Here is a 22,814-nt window from a genome sequence, read left to right as displayed (position 1 = left end):
GCGCCGTGAAGCGATCGTTCCGGCTTCTGCTCTTTTTTTTTGCGCGTGCCGCGAGCGAACGCGTCAATTCTGGCAGTAAATCACACAAAGAAACACGAGGCTATCCGTCAATTTTCAAAATAAAAGCAATTTTCAAAATAAAATAATGCGATTGACAAATGTGATCATATTTGTGTATCTAAATTTGCACTGGGAAACAGGAAGAGACAATACATTTAATAAATGTGAAGAGTAGATAAACAAATATGCGTATTTCAACGGTATATCTGCACTACCATTCTCTCTCTCTCTCTCTCTCTCTCTCTCTCTCTCTCTCTCTCTCTCTCTCTCTCTCAGAACGGATAAATACAATAAGTGTACAAACTTCTTGGTTACAGAAACATGGCGTATTAATTTTATGGGATTATTTACTCCATAATGAAAAAATAGCTCTGAATGAACAACAGCTGAGCAGAAGCGCTTGTCGACCATCACAGAGAAATACGCGTCTGGTGTGAACAGAGGGGTAGCGGGCCGTGGCGTTTCCGCGGCCGGTGTGAACCAGGCGTGAGACTCGAGCGCAGCAATGTGGCGGCATATTCCCTGTGTGACCGAACCAAAGAGGAAAAATACAGAGGAGATAGGTGGAAAGGAATGTGACAAAGAAGGCGAAACATCGACTAAAAAAGCGAAAGTGAGAAAGTTCAGTGAGAAATGGAAGACTGACAGGGAATGGCTTCAGTACGACGACTCGACGGGTGTCATGTTTTGCTCCGTCTGCCGGACACACGCCAAAGAAAAACTACGTCGTGCTCCTGATCTAAGATGGTCCAGGAGGTTTGAAGCCGACAGTCCTCTGTAGTTCCGTATCCTGCTGAAGTCTCCACACTTTTAAGCAGCGAAATTATTTAGTGGATTTGATTAAAATCTCTCTGGTGACTTTACAATGCTCAAATATTCAATTTCACTGGGGAATATGTCACAGTGCAGAAGCTAATGATACATTAGCCTCCATTTCACTGGGACTTTTTAATCTGTTATCAAACCTAGACGGTGGAAGAGAGCTCGGCTGTAAAGTGAGACTTCCCGTTCTACATTCAGTCACATTAACAAAACTAGAATACATTTAAACATTTACATTTAAACAACCTGTTCTGTCATTTTCCTTCTACCGTGAGCATGCAATGCCAAAATATTCCATGTGGTTCCAGCTTGTATGGCGACCTGGGCAACACCTCCTGAAGCATGATTTCACACAACCCAGGAAAAAAAAACAATATGTCTGTGAAATGATATATTCACAGCATTATGAATGCATAGTGTTTATTTGGTAGTGTGACTGATTTGACTAACTGCATTAGTGCTGTACAAAGGTAGAGGTGTGCTGTTTGATAGATTCCCCCACTCGGCCTACGGTCTTGTTTTAGGTTTCCCTAAAACATTAAGGGTGCTAAATGAAAAAGATCATATATTCCTATATTAACCTGGATTATCAATGAAGGAATTTACAACCATATCAATATAAGCAAATGTACATTTTTAAAAACACGTTGCTGCCAGTAGAAATGTCCCAGTGAATGAGCAGTGAAGTCCATTAACAACTGCGTCGACTGATCTGTACACAGAATACTTTCAAAATACAGAAATACAGTTCTTTTTTTTTTTATAAATCTGCTCATGTGTGTTTCAAGGGGAAACATTAATTAACATTAGATCAATAATTTCCTTCTGTCTTAACGTCAAGGAAATCTTCTTGTTTCCTACAACATATATTTGCTAACGATTAGTTGCATATGAATATCCTGTCATTGCTTATGGATTTGTGCTCCTGCTTTCCTCATGAAATCTTTATTTCTCTTTTTAATGTTTAAATTTCCCTGTTTTTTCGCTGCATTAGTGAGTTTGCTATAACCGTGTGTGTATTCATTGCTGCTGTTAACATTGTCTCTGGTCACATAAGCAGCTGGGAACTCATTTGCAGTTGTACAAATATTTGTCGATCTTTGTTTCTGCCCTGCGGCTGTGTTGACTTTTTATTCCGTCATATTGATACGATCCATATTAATGGATGTTTAAGTCCTTGGGCCCCAGTTTCGTAGACCAGGCGCAGTCAGCTCTCAGCGCACCTGCGCCACGCTGACGGGGTGTGTCCGCCTGGACTTTGCAAGTTTCGTGCACCGCGCAGGCTCGCACAGGCACACCTCCCGTCACTCCCACCCGCGCAAGTGGGAAAGAGGGAGGAGAAGAAGGCGTGAGTGGGAGACGAGGAGGAGACGAGGCGTGGACTGGGATTAATACAGCCGATTCAGATCTCCACCAATCAAATGAGCTCCTCTCCTCTCCTTTAATGCGTTAGGGGAGGTTCAGTGCAAGTTCCGTCACTTGACAACCCGATGACAGAAGCAGCGCCGCTGCTCCCACCACGCGCATCACGCGCTGTGCGCGCGTATCATAATAATAACAATGCCCATAATATAAAAAACAGGAGAGAGAGAGGGAGATGTTTTGGTCCGAGAGGCTGAGTTTCCGTTACGCGTGCCATCCGCCTTTGATCTGACGTCAGATGTGACGGGACAATTTATATAGATATAAATTCACGTGTTGATTCAATTAGTTGCATTAAATAGTGTTTGTTGTGATTATTTATTGCATTTAAATGTGCCTGGAACTGTGGAAACCTGCCTGTGAGGTCTCAGTGACGTGTACGCACTGCGCGTCGGTCAGCCAAACTTCCACTCCGCCAGCTGTGATTCGCCTTGAATGAATGGACTTTATTTACGCCTTGCGCCAAAAGTAGACCAGGTTGGAGCTGGCGAGCTTTCAGCGCAGTCTCGGCGAGGCTTTTTGCCACGAAACTTCCGCTACGCCAAGCTGAATCTGTGACGCCTCCCCCTGCTGCGCCGCCACACCCATCTTGGCGCAGGCGATCCACCAAACTGCCAAACTGACCGTGTGCAAGGCTGCGCGGGTCGAAACTTGCATTACGCCGGCTCCGCCACCCTGCGCCGCCCTGCGCTGCGCCACGAAATTAGGGCCCCTTGTTATAATAGACATCATTACTCATGATTAATTGCCATCAACAATCCAAACTGAATAACAGGTAGACAGGTATGACGATCCTGTTTCGAGGCCCAACTTGCCACCAGGACACATGTTCTTGCTTGTTTTCACATTAGCCAATCCTCTGTCCTCGTCACCTCGCTCTTTTTCATACAGATGTAATCAATCATTTTTCATGATATGTTCTGTTAATTTTTCAGATCAAATTAATAATTCAGGAGCACAATTGAGTAATCCAAGAGAACAATTTATTGATGTATTGTCATAAATTAGTATGACAGTGGTGTTGGGCTTCGTAAGCAAGCAAGCAGAAAAAGCATTGAATTGGTTTTCTTAAGCCTTAGTATAGGGCTTGACATATACATGACACAAAAATGTGAAACATTTGATGAAATTTGATGAAATGTTCAAATGGATTGTCCCAGGTGAAGACTATACCAGGATCCCGTTGACCCAGAGCAGCGCCAGTCTGAAGTCAACTGTTGTGTAGCCTTTAATCTACTGTTAGCGATTTATTGAGTTTCCATTCAAATGCCGACCTCAGCAAGTCAACAAAACTTTTCATAGATCTTAAATATAGCTTTCATTCTTTTCCCTTCATGGAAATTATGGTTTTTACTTTTCACCCAGAATTGGATAAAGTGCACTTTAGAAAGCGAAACAAAGACGTTACAGGACATTAATTTATCATCTCCTTCCTCCTGAAAAGCAGAGAAAGGAGAGCTCTGCAGAGACGAGGCCCTGGGCCCCTCAACTGGAACGCTGCAATGTGTGGGTGTTGATTTTCTTTTTTCTTTTTTAAGAAAGCGTCTCCCAAGACGCCTTCCACTGAGAGAGGCTGAGGATGAGTCAGCGTGTCCTCACAGCGCACAATTGAAGTCAAGCAATAGGACTCTCCACAGGAAAATGGGGAAAGCACGAACCTCTTATTCTATTTCAGTGAAGCGATTGTGAAACCCGGCACTCTCCTCACACTTTGTCAGCCCTTTGCTTGACACCCAACAGCCTTTATTTAGCTCTTAAAGTTCCCAACATGTAAAAACTGTTTTCCTGCATCAACCTACTTTTCCTTTCTTCGCGCCCTGCTGGTTGGATATGAGTTCAGCTGTTCAGGGCGTTGGCAGTCAATTAAACCGAAGGGGAGCAGGTACGTCAGATACTCTCATTAGATTCAGCTGGGAAGCTTTTACCTCTGTGACTTACAAACAACCTTACCTGTCAAATCACAAACTCAAATTTTACACAACTGCCAGCTGCTACACGGACATCTTGATGGAAACGAAAGCACGCATGTCAGTCTGTGTGTCAGACAAAAGGAAAATACTGAAGCCAATTAGTCTTCAGGCAGAAAATAAATGAATGAAATTTGTGATTTTAGCACTTAAGTCAGAGAGGACAGAGGATGCAAGACCTGATATCTTCAACCTATAGTTTCACTTAAGTCTTTGTGATTTCTTAAGAACTCTGTTCAATGGTATACCATTTGTTTCGTGGCAGAGCGCAGGATAAGTGATCCCCAAAATCCCACCGACACCACTAGAGGTTCTGTTCCATTCTGTTGTTCTGTTCCGTTGTTTTCTTACCTTGATGGTTACCTTGTGTTTATGTATTTGTGATATAAAAAATATTCATTAGGAATAACCCCTTGAGATGTGCCTTCTCCTTTTCAAGGGAGTCCCAAAAATATGAAATGGGGCTGATATGAAACATGTTTGTGCATCACAAACATCCTCATTCAACATGTCCCTTGTTTTGTGAAAATAATACCAACATTATTTCTTGTTGACTGGGTTGGAAATTCATTGTGCAAAGGGCATCATCATCATCATCATCATCATCATCATCATCATCCGCTGTAACCGCCTGGTGTACAGGGAACCTGTACCAGCCTACCAGAACACCTAACTATGAGTTTCTGTTTTTTTAAAGAAACAATTTGCAAAACGTCACCAAAGTGTATCAATGTGTAAATAATAAAATAGGACAGTTTCCTGGAGAACACATTGTAGCCTACATAATTGATTAAGTCCGAGCAGAAATGTAGAAACGTTGAGTTGTGGTAAGAGGCCATTCAGATCAGTCCATGGTTTATAAAGATTTTGTCTTCTCAGACTGCATGTATTGATTTCATGATGTTAACACTCTGGGTGAGATGGCTGTGTGATGTGAATATTTTGTGCAAAGAGCTCATTGCAGGTTATTGATTGCGCGATGTGGAAGGTTCATTTGTTGTGTCCTACTGATAGATGGACACACCTGCACACCACAAGGTCACGGGTTCAGTCGTCCACCATGTCCCTTTCTGTCACTGTATGCAACATGGCAACACACCGTAAAAATAAAACCTCCTTCCCCGTTGGCAGTGATTTAAAAGCTGTGATATGAACCCGATGCTTCCCCCATATTCCCGCCCCCGTTTCCAGCCGACTGTGCACTCTCTGCGAATCTGTCCACATACATTTTGCTCTGGTTGGAGTCAAACTGTGTCGGAGCCAGCGAGCAGGTGGCTGATTGTCAAACAGATGAAGGCGACAGGCTGTATGGCGATGAAGTGGGAAGAAGGGCTTCGGCAGAAAATAATTAGGGAATTGTAAAAAAAGAAAAAAAAAGCAAACACTGGTTTTTAAATTCGACCGGGGCATCAATCCTCCACAAATGCTCTCCACACTCCACCAACGGCAGCTTTTCTGTGGATAGAAATCAAAGCAAGAATGGTGGGCGTGAAAATAGTCGATTTAACTTAAGGCAGTGATTATAAATGGAATATTAATGTGGTTGTTTTGACCCTGGATCACTGTCTGCATCTGAAAGTGTCCAATTTTATTTCTTCTCTAACAAGATGCAGATTTGTGTAAACAGCGAAAGCCAACAGATTAATTTCCTCCCGGAGCAGATGGAGATATGAGAGCGACTGTGGGCACAGAGAGGGAAATGACTATTAGAGAATTATCTTTGGTGCATCGGAGGACATCTTAGAATCTGATGAGAGGATAATACCTGCACACAAACAGACAAGAGCCACGAAAACTTAAAGGTTGAGTAGGTGATTCTATTCAGAAACAAGTTCTGTTGTATTACTTGGAATCCTCATCACATACATATAACAATGAATAAATTAAATGCTCTGACATAAAATATTTTTAAAAATATCATCTGTTGCCGTGGCAGGACTGTAAAAATCCTTGCTGCCGATCTCGAGCACTCGTTTGGCGTTCTGAACAGAGGTCTGAACGAAGGGGGCGGGACTTTTCCGGTTGGGCGATGCGTTCAAAGTCTCTGTAATATTTCCAAATAACCTACTCTGCCTTTGAGTGCTGGAGTCACATGCAAAAAAAGCAAGTTTTTACTTTTTAATTGATAAATGTATTTCGTAATAAGAGCTCAAGAATAAAATGTGAACACAACAGACATCAACCTACATGACTGCTTCCAAAAGTTGGTTATTGACATATCCAGCAACATTATCATTCATAAGGAGTGTTCACAAGTGGTTAATGATACAAATTTAACCAAAATAAAAAAAATAAAAAAAAACGAGACAACAAAACGACTTGGTTAAAGTGATGGTTCGGAGTGAAATGCACCCTAGGTAATTTCCACCATGACATCCAGCCAAACACCCCCTCGGAAACATTTTTAGCGATGGTCAGCATTGGTCAAGATCAAGCTTTATTTTTTATTTTTTTTTTATTTAAGATAGGGCGATCAGCCGAATGGCTTAGTAATATCGCGATGGTACATAGTGAATATCTCGTAAATTTCCCCACTAATAATGCATGGAATGTTACCAAACTTCTGCAGTAGTACACATAGGGTCTGTACTCACAAAACGAGGCATTTTAAAGTTTGTAAGTACATCAGGAGTTTATTTAAAAGAATACTTGCATGATAGCTTCTACTGCTAAAGCTACCACTGTTGCATAGACTGCACTTCCGTGTTTACCCAGCTTCTTCTTCTTCTTCGTTGGTGTTTAATGGCAGTTTCGCTTAATTTTTTTTATAAATGCTTCTATTATCAGGTCAACAAGTGTTGACAAGTGTTGACATGATAATACAAGCATTTATAAAAACTCAGCGAAACTTTTTCATACTCTGGCGTGAAACTCGTGTCACGGAAACAGCTGGATAAACGCCGACTGCCATTAAACACCAACGAAGAAGAAGAAGAAGCTGGGTAAACACGGAAGTGCAGTCTACGCAACAGTGGTAGCTTTAGCAGTAGCAGCTAATATGTAAGTGTTCTTTTAAATAAACTCCTGATGTACTTACAAACTTTCAAAGGCCTCGTTTTGTGAGTACAGACCCTATGTGTACTACTGCAGAAGTTTGGTAACATTCCATGCATTATTAGTGGGGAAATTTACGAGATATACACTATGTACCATCGCGCTATTACTAAGCCATTCGGCTGATTGCCCTATCATGACCAATGCTGACCATTGCTAAAAATGCTTCCAAGGGGGTGTTTGGCTGGATGTCATGGTGGAAATTACCTAGGGTGCATTTCACTCCGAACCATCACTTTAAGTTTATGTAAAAGCAATTTACGACTAGAACATTGAAACAACACAAAGCAAAAAAGCAACAAAACTACTCGGTTATGTCTTGGCTTTAACGGTACTTGCATGTTTTTGACCCAGCCATCACTCAAAACTCCTCCCTAAATATTTGAAGCGTATTTTTAGATATGCCAACAGCGTGATGAAATACATTTCCCTCTGTTCTGTGTTTCCTGGGGGAAATATCTGTCTCTTTAACTGCAACAACAACAACAACAGGAAATACAATAGATCAAATCCACAATACATTCTACCAACCGCCTGCTACATTCACACAATGTGAATTTTAAGTGCAGAAGTTTATTCCTGATCAGAGATGTGGTTATAATTACAAAACAGCTAGTGGACCTTTGAGACTTGTGTGTGAATTTTAAAACAGATTCAATATTCTCTTTACTCCCCATGTGCATTTATATAGTGGTTTAACTGGTAGTTTCGTTTCAAATTAAATGTGCTGTTTTAATGGAGGAGTTTATCATTTAACCTTCAGCCTTGCTGACAGTAATTGTATTGTATTGTAAAATATGGCCAATACAGCATTTCTGCAGAAAGGAAATTAAGGGTTACTGTTTTTACTGCCAGACGTGCTGGAATAAAAATTATAGTTTTAACCCTTTAAGATCACATCCCCAATTTAACACCATATTCTGAAAAATTAAAAAAATACAATTCTTCATATTCATATTAAATTCTTAACTGAAAATCCAATATTTTTGGAGAGCAAAATATGACGTGTGCTTACATCAGCTAGTACAAACCAATAATATCATGATTTCCCTTCTGAAATCAATCAGATCCGTCCGTCAACTTTTCAACCATCAAATTGAATTCCTCCCAACGTTATGTCCCGCCTCCAATCCTCTTCACAGTACGAAAGATCTTGAAATGCTGTTGCAGCTGGACAAAAGAAATAAGACAGTCCTCCAGTGTGCATGTGTTTTATCTTCTTGTAAAACAGCTGTTGGGGCGCAAAAATGTCAGGAATCCACAGAAGTCTGCGCTCCAATGCTAACCCATTGGGGCAACTTTTATCTGCTTTCCTGGGCCTCAGAAAATAATTCCTATGCAACACAGGTTGGGTCCGTACGAGACATGACGGCGCTCGTTTAGCTCAAATAGTGTGGCAAAACGACATAAATATGTGTGTTTTTGCATGGAGTTACTCACCTCAAATCACCCTGTAGACATTAGCAGTAGATAGCCGAGCGCCTGTCGTCCCTCCCAGTCACCGCAGAAACAAAAACGTTTTCCTCGTAGTTTTGATTTTGTACCTCACTCTGGAGCTGTTTTCAAGCCAGTACAGTGACAAATCTTGGACAGTCGCGCGAGGGTCACTTTGATCTCACTCTGTTGTTGAGAGACTGCAGTCTGCACACGCGACACGCGACTCCCACTCGTGCTGTCAACACAACTAGCCTACTGAGACTGCGCAAGATTTGTTGTCGCTGTAGGAGGTTCAACTGTCACAAAGGCTAAGCAATCTTACTATGTAGGCTAGCGCTAGTTACACTGTCATATGGACATGACGGCACTGCTCGATGGAAATACGTTTGTCACCGTATTGGCTTGAAAACAGCTCCAGAGTGAGGACGTCAAGAGACGGGAACTTGCACGAGACTTTTGGCTCCCGGCTACTGTTTAGCTGTAAGCAGTCGTTGCTATGTTGTAACATAGTCATACATATGGACATAACGGCTTCATGGATTTATTACGGACCTGACGACTGCACAGCTCGGTCGTTTCTTTATGGATACAAAATCAAAACTACGAGGAAAACGTTTTTGTTTCTGCGGTGACTGGGAGGGACGACAGGCGCTCGGCTATCTACTGCTAATGTCTACAGGGTGATTTGAGGTGAGTAACTCCATGCAAAAACATACATATTTATGTCGTTTGGCTACACTATTTGAGCTAAACGAGCGCTGTCGTGTCTCGTATATGGACCCAACCTGTGTTGCATAGGTCTTGGAATTATTTTCTGAGGCCCAGGAAAGCAGATAAAACTTGCCCCTATGGGTTAGCATTGGAGCGAGTCTGGAAGGCTGCCAGGCAGGTACAGATCTCGGGCTAGGCAACGTCAATTTTTGTCAGTTTTTTTGCTTCAAATAAGTCGGGATGACCCTGGGGACAATGAAAACGGGGTTAAAAAATGACCGTATTTCTCCTTTAAAGATGGAGTAAAGACACGCATGCTATCGGAAAAGTGGCATCAAAATCATGTCTGCTCAGCAAAATGAGATTAATGTTGTGGCTGACAAACTAACCCGTTTCCCTGCAGTAAATCTGCCCGAGTGATACACGTTTGGCGTCATGCGCGCCCCGTAACGTCGGGGCAGCGGGTGTGTGCGGTGGCTGCCGACGCTCTGCCAGAGATTTACGGTGCAGATGTTTTGTTTTTTCGGCCTCTGTGTCACATCCCGGTCTCCCATCTGTCACGCTTACCGACAGCATTTATGGGGCAGCAGGTAGCAGAGCTGCAGCATGGGATGCCAGCCATTTTAATTATGTGGGCCAATAAATCTGCTCTCGAGGAAATGTCAGTGAGCAGAAGATGCGGAGGGGGAAAAACAGGACGGAGGACTGGACAGTCTTCAGATGCAGGGAGGAACAGATCCATTAGGTCTTGTGATGAGCAAATACAGCCAAACCTGTTTTCAATATCACAAAGCTGGTATGGTATGGTATGATCAAGTCCGACCCCTCCCACCCCGGATATAAACTCTAAAGACCAAAACCTCACGCCACAAAAACTCATCAACCCCGTGCCGGGACCCCCACTCAGAGATGGACAGAGTACTCGACCTCAGTACTTGAGTAAGAGTACAAATACTACTGGTCAAAATTTACTCCGTTACAAGTAAAAGTAGCTCAGTCGACATGGTACTCGAGTAAGAGTAAAAAAGTACTTCCTTTTAAAGGTACTTAAGTATCCAAAAGTACATGCTTTTAAATTTACTTTAAGTAAAAGTAAGAGTAAGAGTAAGAGTAGATTTCAAATAAAATGAATGGTTCTAGGCTTAACATAGTTAATAAATATTTGTGTAAAAAAGTCTTTGGTGGTTCATGTCTTCCTGCACCACCAGTAAATACCAACAACTGCTATGCGCTATACAGTCACACAAGATAAGTAAAATATAATACAATACATATACCTTTAACTAGTATAACTAGATTAACATAATGTATCTTATGGTGTAGTAATATTGCAAAGGAAACTGCAATGCTGCATCGAACATAATGCATTAAAAAAAAAAAGAAAGAAAAAAAAGTCCACCACTGCCCCCACTGACATGCACTGTAACCCCCCTTGTAAAGAAAGTCCCACAGTTGGAAAAAATAAGTGGATTCAGCAAAGTAAAACAAAAGACACCAGATAGCTCACTTGGTAGAGTTGGCGCTCAACGTACCGAGGCAAAGTCCTTAACTGCGGCCCCGGCTTCGAGTCCTATTAGTGGTCCTTTGCTGTGCGTCATACCCCTCTCTCGTCCCCTTTCATTCTCAGGTTGTCCTCTCAATAGATAAAGGCAACAAGGTCAACAAGTAATACTTAAAAAAGGGTCTATAAAGTCTGTTCAAGTTCTATTGTCATTTGTTATTTTGGGACAGGTATTTAAATTACAAATACATCAGCACAGGGATGCCATCTGCTGTCCACAGATTTTTTTCCAAAATGATTATATTTTGGGTACTTAGAATTACAATAGAAAAGTAATCAGATTTGCTGAACTCTGGCTCTGTAGAGGGTAGTGACAACACAGAAGTCTTGACACCAACGTCAGGTTGCCAGGCAGACTTACTAATGCTGAGATAAGCTAATAATATACGTATACTTCATTTAAGTATAACTTAGTTTACTGATGATTTGTCAGGAAAATGTGCTATTTTCGATTTACAGACGGTGTACTTGGTATCATTTCTTATACTTAATTTTCTTATACTACTTTGTCTACTTGGGATTAAAATGCCCGATTCACATTTTTTTTGAATGTGATGCATGTTCGGATACTTTAGGTATTGTTTTGTAAACGTCCGGTCAAGCTGAATGAGGAATAATTCAGTAACAGTTGTTATGTAACGTCAGGTAAACAAACCACGATCAGCTGTGAGCTCCTGGAGACGTAGCGACTTAACAGATAGGTGAGTAGTACTTTTTAAAGAGGAATCTTTTTTTTCTTGTGATTAGGGCTGTCAAACTATTAAACATTTTAATCAGATTAACTGCAGGGTAGCTGTGGATTAATCTAGATTAATCGCCATTTGAAAATATACCTGAAAAATTACCATTTTCTCTGTATATTAATGTGGGAACATAAAGTTAGACTGAAGGTGAATAAGGAGCAGAATGTGAAACCTCGACAAATAAGGATGCACCGATGCACTTTTTTTCAAGCTGAGCACAAGTACTTCATTTCAGTACTTGCAGATACCGTGTATCGATATGAGTACTTAATAATACCATTGCAGTTCTAACAATAACCTTGAAAACATTCAACTTTATGTTTTCCTGATACAAACAGAGCACAGTTTACTGTAGAGATATTCATAATTAATTGTTAAACCTGCTGCCAGTTACACAGTTCAAATAAATATTAAAGATAAAAAAAAAATAACTAAGGAGACTCAGAGGAGCAGCTTGTCACTTAAAGGAGAATAATGCTGGTCCACCTTAAAGGTCAGCCCACCTTAAGTGTTCCCGAGCCGGAGCAGCCAGAGTGAACTCCCTTCACTTTAACATGCACACACACTACACTGCTACATTCACGGCTGGAATGTTCTCTCTCTCTCTCTCTCTCTCTCTCTCTCTCTCTCTCTCTCTCTCTCTCTCTCTCTCTCTCTCTCTCTCTCTCTCAATGTAGCTAACTGCAAGAAGGACACTTTCAGGTGCATTAGTCATGGGGGTTGGTTGAATTTGCGTCAACATCGCCACTTTCTGGAGGGGTTGATGAAGGACATTGTTAATACATCCAAAACAGTGCACTGTTACTTATGTCATACTCATTACACAAATCATATGCACATAAAGTATACTCAGTATATTTCAATTAAGTTTTTTATCCTGGGACATAGTTTGGATTACAAATGAGGATTATAAATTAATTAATGTTACTTTGGTAAGCTGGTGAACCTTTCCCTGCAGGGTGGCCTGGCGAAAACGCGTGAACCTGCCTCCAGTGTTAGATTTACCGACCAACATCTATCGATAAGAAGACAGTTACAGTGTTCTGAGTTCTGGCAGCAGTGCTTAAACACTATCAGACAGCAGGGTTTTGGCAACTGACTCCCCGTCGGTTCGTTTTTTGAGCTAAATTCAGAGTGGTGAAGAGCACTGGAGCAAACTGAAGCTCTTCCTGCTCTTCATTACCCGTCAGTGCTGTAATTCTGCTAAAAGCCTCAAAATCCTGCCATCATTAGTAAAGCTAAAGGCTCTCCTCTGATTGTTTTTTGTAGCCAGAAGTGGAGGAGATTCATTTGATAACACAGTATAATCTCTGTTTTGGAGAAATATTCCACACATTTACATGGTAATATCACTAAAAAGTGGAGGAACCAGGCTGTGAGGAATTCATTCTCTTAAGCAATGATGTATCTAAGAGAGCCATGTTATATGACCTTGCCATGGTGAAAAAGGAGTCTTCCCTACCAGCATATATAACATGTAAGCCAAAAAAATAGATTAGTTGTTTATTAAATGATGTTATGTAAGGTGATGACTTGTATTTAGTAAGTCAATGTTTTTACCTGTGTAACATGTTACCTTATGTTTCTCAATTTATAAAACTATGATAATTTGATCTGATAATGAAACCTTCATATTGCCCAACAGCTCATATTTCACTTTTGTATAACTGCAAAGTTGCACTCTTTGACAACCTGATGACCATTTCCAATAAGCAACCCCAGGCAAGAATGATCTACATTGGATTCAGGCGATGAATGTCTTTATTTTTTGTGTAATTTTTCCTTGTTATTAAAAGTGAAGTGCCTCAAACCTGCATTCTCTCTACTTGCCATCAGGGGGCGAAAAAGAAGTCTGATTGCCTGGAAGTCTATGAGAAAATGACACTACTTTTCACTTGATTTATTATTTCATATGACGTATGTAAACGGGCTGCAAGGTGGTGTAGTGGGCAGCACTGTCGCCTCACAGGCTTTGCATGTTCTCCACATGCAAGCGTGGGTTCTCTCTGGGTTCTCCGGCTTCCTCCCACAGTCCAAAGACATGGGGATAGATTCATTGATGACTCTAAATTGCCCGTAGGTGTGAATGTGAGCGTGAATGGTTGTCTGTCTCTACATGTCAGCCCTGTGATAGACTGGCGTCCTGTCCAGGGTGTACCCTGCCTTCACCCAATGACAGCTGGGATCGGCTCCAGCCCCCCCGGATTACAGGATAAGTGGTAGACAATGGATGGACACGGCGTGTTATCCTGCTGGCAGCAGCCATCAGAAGATGGTCCACTGTGGACGTAAAGGGATTGATAACAATACTCAGGTCGTGCGCCAAGAAAATACCTCCCACCACCATCTGAACCATTGACACAAGGCTGGATCTTGACCAGGTCTACTTCCTGATTCCTGGATCTTGATTGTTTCATCCTGGATAGTGGCTCTGACGCTCACCACTCCTCAACCTCCCTCCTTCTGCTTTAGGCAACAAGATATTCAGACGACTTTGATTCCAGAACAACATACGGTATTTATGTTCCAGCAACGTTTTCATGTGTTTTTAAGTGAAGTCGTTCCTCTCTACCATCGTTCTCATTTTGACCTGAAAGCAAGAGTTCACCTCCTAAAAAATGAGCGCTGTTGTTAATAAAGTGTTACACAAACAGTTTCTCTCTCAACCCGCTCCTCTTCCTGGAAGGAGTCTCAGCTTGAGAACTCCTCCCTCCTCTCTCTGCTCTCAAACACAGCCAGCTCCACTCTGTCCACACATTTCCTTGTTCCCTCCCCTTCAGATCTACCGTGTGAGGACGGGTGGAACCAACATGGCGGTGAAGTGCAGCAGCTGACAGGCCACATTCACTGCAGAAACACATGTTGTTGAGATCAGACCTCAGATCCAGTTTCACTTCTCACAGAGTTAAACTTAGACAGTCGTCGTCGCTGAGAGGTGAAATGGCGCAGAAAGGAGTTCAGCTGGACCGGGAGACCTTCTCTTGTTGCATCTGTTTGGATCTACTGAAGGACCCGGTGACTCTTCCCTGTGGACACAGCTACTGCATGATGTGTATTGAAAGCTTCTGGGATGAGAAGGAGATCCACAGCTGCCCTCAGTGTAGGAAGACCTTCATACCGAGGCCTGTCCTGCTGAAAAACACCATGTTGGCAGTTTTGGTGGAGGAGCTGAAGAAGACTGGACTCCAAGCTGCTCCTGCTGGTCTCTGCTATGCTGGACCTGAAGATGTGGCCTGTGATTTCTGCACTGGGAGGAAACTGAAAGCCCTCAAGTCCTGTCTGGTGTGTCTGGCCTCTTACTGTGAGAAACACCTCCAGCCTCATTATGAATCACCAGCATTCAAGAAACATCAGCTGGTGGAGCCCTCCAACAAGCTCCAGGAGAACGTGTGCTCTCGTCATGATGAGGTGATGAAGATGTTCTGCCGCACTGATCAGCAGTCTATGTGTTATCTCTGCGCTGTGGATGAACACAAAGGCCACGACACAGTCTCAGCTGCAGCAGAAAGGACTGAGAGGCAGAGAGAGTTGGATGTGAGTCGACTAAACATCCAGCAGAGAATCCAGGATAGAGACAAAGATGTGAAGCTGCTCCAACAGGAGGTGGAGGCTATCAACCACTCTGCTGATAAAGCAGTGGAGGACAGTGAGGTGATGTTCACTGAGCTGATCCGTCTCATGGAGAAAAGACGCTCTGACGTGAAGCAGCAGGTCAGATCCCGGCAGGAAACTGAAGTGAGTCGAGTCACAGAGCTTCAGGAGAAGCTGGAGCAGGAGATCAGTGAGCTGAAGAGGAAAGACGCTGAGCTGGAGAAGCTCTCACACACAGAGGATCACAACCAGTTTCTACACGACTACCCGTCGCTGTCACCACTCAGTGAGTCCACACACTCATCCAGCATCAACACCCGTCCTCTGCACTACTTTGAGGACGTGACAGCGGCTGTGTCAGCGGTCAGAGATGACCTGCATGATGTTCTGACAAAGAAATGGATGAAGGTCTTAGCTGTAGGGACTGAAGTAGATGTTTCACTGCCGCAACCAGAGCCCAGGACCAGAGCTGAATTCTTAAAATATCCAATTGCATTACCTATGTTACCAACACCACTGTTATTTTATGAATCAGAATCAGAATCAGAATCAGAAATTTTCTGCAGCGAGGACACTTGTTAGACACAGCAGCCAAAGGACAGAATGTTAAAAAAAAAAACAATAATAATAATAACAATAGCAAAAATTAACAGAATAATTTAAAAAGGTAAGAAATAGAATAGACTTGTATATACATATAAACATGCAGTAGTGAATTTGTTTTTATTTACAATAAAGAGTGCAGAATGAGGTCTATTGGGAGCAGTGCTTATTGTAGAGTCTGACAGCAGCAGGAAGGAAGGACCTGCGATACCTCTCTTTCACACACTTGGGGTGTATCAGTCCATCACTGAAGGAGCTGACCAGTGCGGTGATAGTGACCTGCAGGGGGTGGGACTCCTTCACCAGCAGCAATGACAGCTTGTCCATCATCCTGCTCTCTCCCACCACCTGCACTGGATCAAGAGGGCATCCCAGGATGGAGCTGGCCTTCTTGATAAGTTTGTCAAGTCTCTTCCTGTCTCTTCCTGTCGTCTATGGTGTAGTCTGAGACAGGACTACACCATAGAAAATGCAGACTACACCATAGAAAATGGCTGATAGAAAGTTGTCAGGAGTGCCCGCTGCACTCCAAAGGACCTGAGCTTCCTCAGCAGATGGAGTCTGCTCTGATCTTTCTTGTATGTTGCTGCAGTGTGATGAGACCAGTCCAGTTTATTGTTCAGGTGAACTCCCAGGTACTTATAAGATGTCACCATCTCAATGTCCGTTCCTAGGATGTTCACCTGTGTGCAGGGTTGTTTGTGCCTGCGGAAATCCACCACCAGCTCTTTGGTCTTCCCGGCGTTGAGCTGGAGGTGGTTCCGCTGGCACCAGTCCACAAAGTCTTTAATTGAGGGAAACAGAAAAGCAACATTAATGAGTCAACCGCAGTCTTATTCTCGTCACCCAGACAGATTAATTAATAATTATCAGGTCCTGAGTAGAGAGAGTGGGACTGGACGTTGTTACTGGGAGGTGGAGAGGAGAGGAGATGGAGTTGAGGTATCAGTCGCATACAAGAGTATCAGCAGAGCAGGAGGAGGGAATCAATGTGTGTTTGGATTTAATGACAAATCCTGGTTGTTACACTTAATAACATGTAACAACACAATGATGATTATTACTTCTGGTACAACGGTGTCCAAACTCCCGTCTCAGGTCCTCCGTCCTCCAGAGTAGGAGTGTACCTGGATCACGGAGCAGGTATACTGTCCTTCTACAGCGTCTCTAAGACCATGACTCTCCTCCACAGAGTCCAGACCAGGTTCACTGAGACTCTCCATGCTGGACTTTGTCTTTATTTTGATTGAAACAGTGGTGAGTTCTGTAAACTCAACTAGACAGAAGTCATTTAAGAGCTGAATGACTTCACCTCCTTCATCTTCCCAGCCTCCTCCTCTCCTCCCCTCTTCTTCTCCTCCCCTCCTCTTCTCTTCCTCCCCCCTCCTCACCACTTCCTCTCCCATCTCCCCCTCCTCCTCCTTTAGCGCTGACTGAGGGTGTCATTAATGGTGTACAGTCTGTTTCCTCAATTCTTTCTTAGATGTTATTTGTTTATTTGAAAAAGATTTACTACATGTGCTCTGTGTCCACATGCTGTTAGCATAGATGCTATGTGGCTATTATTTTGTGTATTTGCTGATTCTATGCTCAAAACACAGTCCTGTTAGTCTTCTAACACCGGATGGTTGGGAGGGGTCCTGAAGATGACAGTCTGGTCAGAGAAGGGACAGATATTCCTGACGCCACAGAGCTGTTTGCAAAAGACAGACACAACACTCAAGTTGCTTTTTGTCAACGAGGAAACCGTTTTGGAGATGCCCAAAGATGTGCCACCAGTTCCATCCATATGAGGATGCATCAGCGACCCTATAGCCCATGGAGACCTGACATACAGGGATGTCAGCTGCTTGTGCACAGCAACAAAATCTGAGCTGCGACTGCTTCAATGCAAAACCTTTCAAAGTTCAGTCATCAAGAGCACACTACCACGGCTCCTGCAGCCTCCGCTTTTTATTTTTGGAAATTATCTTATTTTATTTTTGACTTAGACTTGTGTTCTTGACGGCAGTACTTGCTTTATTGTTTACTGTTTGTAAATATTGTGCGCACTGAAGACCAATATGGAATTTGACAATAAACCTTTTCTGATTCTGATTCTCTGCATGGTGTCAACAGGTTTTTCTGGCCAGCCCATGAAGACCTCCTTTGGTACCCGTTTCAGGATATTGTATAGTCCCATATTCTATAGTCCCAGCCCGAGGTCAGTCACAGGTCGTCACATGGGGGTTGAGAGAGACATCTGGGCCAAACTAGAACGTGCTTCTTAGAAAAGGTCAGGCAGTTTCCATGAAGTCAGTTGTAGTTTAGCTTTTTGTCCTTGTTGTCTTACATCCATGGTGAAGTCCTCTATCTCTACCACTCTCCATCTCTCTCTCTCGCTGCCTCCTTCACTGAAGCACATGTTAATTTTTGTTCTGTTATAATAACATGAGTTTTGGAAATAGGACTGAGAAAAATGATTTCCCTTAGAAGCCCTAGTATACATTTTGAACAGTTATTATGGAATTATTACAGCAGTTATTGTGTGTGTAGATAAATATATATATATATATTCCCAGTATTGCACGCTTGGTGGGCTGCCACTAGAGGATGATTGACAGGCGCTCTCCTTCAAACAATCACGCATACAGTTCATGGCTGCACCTGATTGGACGATCGCTTTCACAGCTGTCCTGTCTGCTCCGGAATTCACGCAGACCAACATGGCGGCTCGTTTGGAAACTTTCTCTTATTTTACGAAAATCGTTCACCGAAGGACCTAAATGTTGAACTTGAGGCTTTGAGGCTTCAAAACTGTAGTCCATATGTGTGACGGCATGAAGACTAGGTCCACTTCTATACAGTCTATGGATAGGACGCTCACAAAGTGTAACACAAAATTGAAGCTGAAATTATTGGTCACTCTGGGGGGCAGAAGATCAAGTCGAAAATACAACATTGATGTATCATTTTTTAAAGCAATTTGTAAGATAAAGTTGCATATCTAGACACCCAGCAGAGACAATACAACATGATCATCCCAATGGAGACATGTTTGTGTCCATCTGATGATCTGTTTGATGCTGAACAGGCAGTGAACAGTGATGAAAACAGCTGCCTGCTGCAGTTGGAAACACCGAACCACAGCAAACACACTAAAAGCCAAAACTATAAGCTAAATGAGGCTAAAATGCTCCACAAAGCTGTGGAATAGGTGAAAGCACATTCACATAGATCAGGTGTTGAAATGACTAAACAGCATGTTCACATTTGGTGTCCTCTGGGGTTTACTTGTCTGTGGTTAGTCATTGGAAACCTACATCATCAGCGAGGCAGAACACACTTTTATTGTTTTATCACTTGTGGATTAATTTTGAACACCAATACCATTTACATTTAGGGCATTTAGCAGATGCTACCAAAATATTAAAACAATAGCACATGCCCACAGCAAATAAATGTAATATGTAGGGACAAGATACATCTTTGTATGGAAACATGTACTTCAAAGTGCAAAACAAAGCTAATGTGAGGCTTCCACAGGCTGATTTAGACAAATCAAGTGGCTATCTTACAAAGTTACCATTCTTTTAGAATAAAATTCCTTCTTCCTGTTGCTTAGTGTGTAATCAGCCTGCGTAGTAGAAGTGACAGCAGCAGCTTCTGTCATTGTTCTAGGCAGGATGCACTCAGGCTGAGTGTTGAGTAGGTCACCTGCGTTTTGGCCATGCTGAGTGCAATTGCTGGCGGGACATGGCTGAAAATAGACGCGTAATAATATGCTTTGGGTTGTGGTTACACAAGTGAAATGGGAGCCGTCGCCTGTGTGGATAGCTGTATGGATCCGAATTGTAACAGATCCACATAAGCAGGTTTGAAGACCAAACCAAACAGGTACAGATAAAAGGGGGTCAGGCGATGGGAATGTTGGGAACACAGCGGCTACTGCAGCGCAGGAGCAAGTGGCAGCGTCTTCAGAGATAGATAGCGAGATGAACCCATAATAAACCATTTTGCTGTGATTTAATTGCAATAAACCGATTTATGCTGAAATAACTCCATAATGAAGGTGATTAGTAAAACGTCTGGAGTCATGCTTTGTTAGGTCTATCCGTATAATGACAAGCAAACAACATTTTAAAACGCTTGTTTTCTGAATGGAGTCTGGACTGCTCCATAAACACTTAAAATAATGTAATCTACATACAAATACAGCAGCTACCATGTTTTATTTACCATAGAAACTTTATGGTTTATACACATATATGAGGTTATGCCTTAGAACTCAGCAGTCTCAACAGTCACATGAGACAAAAGTTTTTCCTCTATTTCTGATTCAGCAACTTCAGGACAACAGGAGGGAATTATCTGTATCTAATTTTTATAGGGAATAGTCAAACCTGCCACCCCTTGTCCTTGCACTCTTGGCAATCTGGCCTCAGGGATGTTTGAACAAGTGGGGGAAACTGCAGCTTCCTTGCCAGGTTCACCCTCATATCCCACCCTTGCTGGTCTTTCTGGGGGGCGGGGGGTTCCTCTCCTGCCGTGACAAACTAGATGGATGTTTCTGGTGTTCCGTGGGGTTTGCCACCTCTTGAGTCTTCCTTGCCCCAAGATGTTGGTGAGAGCCAGGGGCGGACTGGCCATCTGGCATACCGGGCATGCTGGGGAGGAGGATCCTCTGGCTGTGTGGTGCGAGCACAACAACCTGCTGCTTAACACCAATAAAACAAAAGAGCTAATTTTGGACTTCAGGAGGAACGCTGACACACACCAATCCATCCACATCAACGGTGCAGTGGTGGAGCGTGTGACCAGCTTCAAATTCCTGGGGATCCACATATCACAAGACCTCTCCTGGACCACCAACTGCTCCAACTTGGTCAAGAAAGCTCACCAGCGCCTCTTTTTCCTGAGGACCCTGAAGAAAAACCACCTCTCTTCAGGTATCCTGGTGAGCTTCTACCGCTGTACCATCGAGAGCATCCTCACCAACTGTATCACAGTGGGATTGGTTCGGGAGCTGCTCTGTTGCGGACCGGAAGGCGTTGCAGAAGGTGTTGAAAACTGCCCAGCGCATCGCCTCGCTTCCTGCTAATGGGGACATTTACAGGAAGCGTTGCCTCAGGAGAGCAAGGAAAATCAGGACAGACCCCTGCCACCCAGCACACAGACTGTTTTCCCTCCTGCCCCGTGGGAGGCGCTACAGGAGTCTCCAGAACAGAAGCACCAAGTTCAGGATCAGATTTTAGCCATCCCTGGCTAAAGCCAGGAGCACTTTTTCCTGCCGTCACCTGCATTTCGCTTGGGTGAGTAAGGTGTTGCAACCTGAAAGAATGTGGGCCATTGTGCCTTTCATTCCACACAGCATAGCACAGTGGATCTTCCCTCAAGCCCTATCTGTACAGGTCTGCTGATGATGGTCAATAATAAATCAAACTAAATAAAGTGCATTCTTCACATCATCATTACGTTGTGCCCCCAGACTGATTGAATGTGCACATCAACACTCAGTCCGAACACGAAGTGCCGCCTTCAGGTTTTGTGTTTAGAAATCAAGCTCAATCAATGCAAATTGCTCAATACTGTTAAAATCCTGCAGCTGTGCCCCTCTCTGCTTTATTATAGTCAACTGTCTGACAGCATGATATTTGCATCACTCTTTCCTCAGCATTTTGTACACTTGCAAAGGAAATGTGCAGATTATGGAAGGGCTCCAACGTTGCTGCTTCAGACCATATAGACAAATGCATGAACTCATAATGATGCAGTCTCCTCTGAAGGCCATCTGTTTGCTTTCAATATATATATATATATATATACAGCACAAATCAACTTCCTCTCCCAAACTCCTCGAGATGTCCACATTTGAACTTTCTCAATTTGTTCAACGTGATTCAATTCAGCAGTCAGGGAGAGCAAGAGGCAGGATTTTACAGCCCTCCGACGGTGAACGCCTTTTTCATTTCGCTGATTTAGAGCCACTCGTATCCATGGGAGACGGCGGGCCGCGCCGCAGACACCACCGTCTCATTAAGAGTGCTGGTGGGTCTGATGAAAAGAGGAAATATTTTTAACCAGCAGACTTATTCAGCTGTTCCCTTCAGAGTTAACCTCTGCAGACACACTGCACCTGTGCACAATTACATATGATAAAAAAATCTGGCATTTACCATCTAAATATGACACATGACCAGTTTCTTTTTATCATTTACATCTGCAATGTTTAAAAACAGGAGATAATGACCAGCAAGAGATGAGGTTTATATCTTTAACTTCAACTCTCCAATTATGCATCAGGAATATACCAGGAATATATATATATATATATATATATATATATATATATATATATATATATATATTTTATGCTATTATGATTGCCTTTGGCATACAACAATACACAGTTCATGCTGCTAAATTTGAAAACAACCAGAAAATGTTACCTTGGTACATAAATTGAAGAATTTATAATTGTAAAACGTTGTCAACATATAGAATAATAAGTATAATAGGTATCATATAATTAATGATAATATGGTAGTTGGTCCAGGTTGGTGCTAAATAAAAATGATTTGAATCAGTTCAGATCTGCTGATTAAGTCAATTAATCATTAGTCAACAAAATATATAGTTGGTCGTCAACCAGCACCAGCACTAGCCAGGGTTTTTAAAATACTGTTTATACTAGTAAAAAAATGAAGTGAAGAGATTGTGAAAGTATGAATCTAATGAAATCATTGTCAAGACTTTCAAACTACAGGTATCATATCTCCAACATAGGTACCTAACAAGTCCAAAATAGATGTATTAACATAGCAAAATGTGCGACCTGTGCACTGTTTGTGTCTGTCAGAGAGA

The 22,814-nt window shown here is 42.6% G+C and overlaps 1 protein-coding gene across 2 annotated transcripts in view; it reads left to right on the top strand.

Moving 5' to 3' along the window:
* Window positions 1-14,461: 14,461 nt before the first annotated feature.
* The window catches only part of LOC311012987 (tripartite motif-containing protein 29-like), a 160,147-nt gene continuing 151,794 nt past the window's right edge, over window positions 14,462-22,814 (top strand). The window contains exons 1-2 of one of the 2 annotated variants that reach the window (XM_084008844.1): window positions 14,462-15,654; window positions 17,070-17,228. In XM_084008844.1, the coding sequence (XP_083864970.1) occupies window positions 14,637-15,654; window positions 17,070-17,221 (1,170 nt within the window). In that variant the 5' untranslated portion in view covers window positions 14,462-14,636 and the 3' untranslated portion in view covers window positions 17,222-17,228. Of the gene's footprint in view, window positions 15,655-17,069; window positions 18,087-22,814 lie in introns of those variants that run through there. The other variant, XM_084008843.1, reaches the window with a different exon arrangement.

The sequence above is a fragment of the Eutrigla gurnardus genome (assembly GCF_963514095.1).
Source record: "Eutrigla gurnardus genome assembly, chromosome: 4".
Taxonomy (NCBI): Eukaryota; Metazoa; Chordata; class Actinopteri; order Perciformes; family Triglidae; genus Eutrigla; species Eutrigla gurnardus.
The sequence above is the reverse complement of the archived record's forward strand: the minus strand, read 5'-3'. Positions and strand labels throughout refer to the sequence as shown.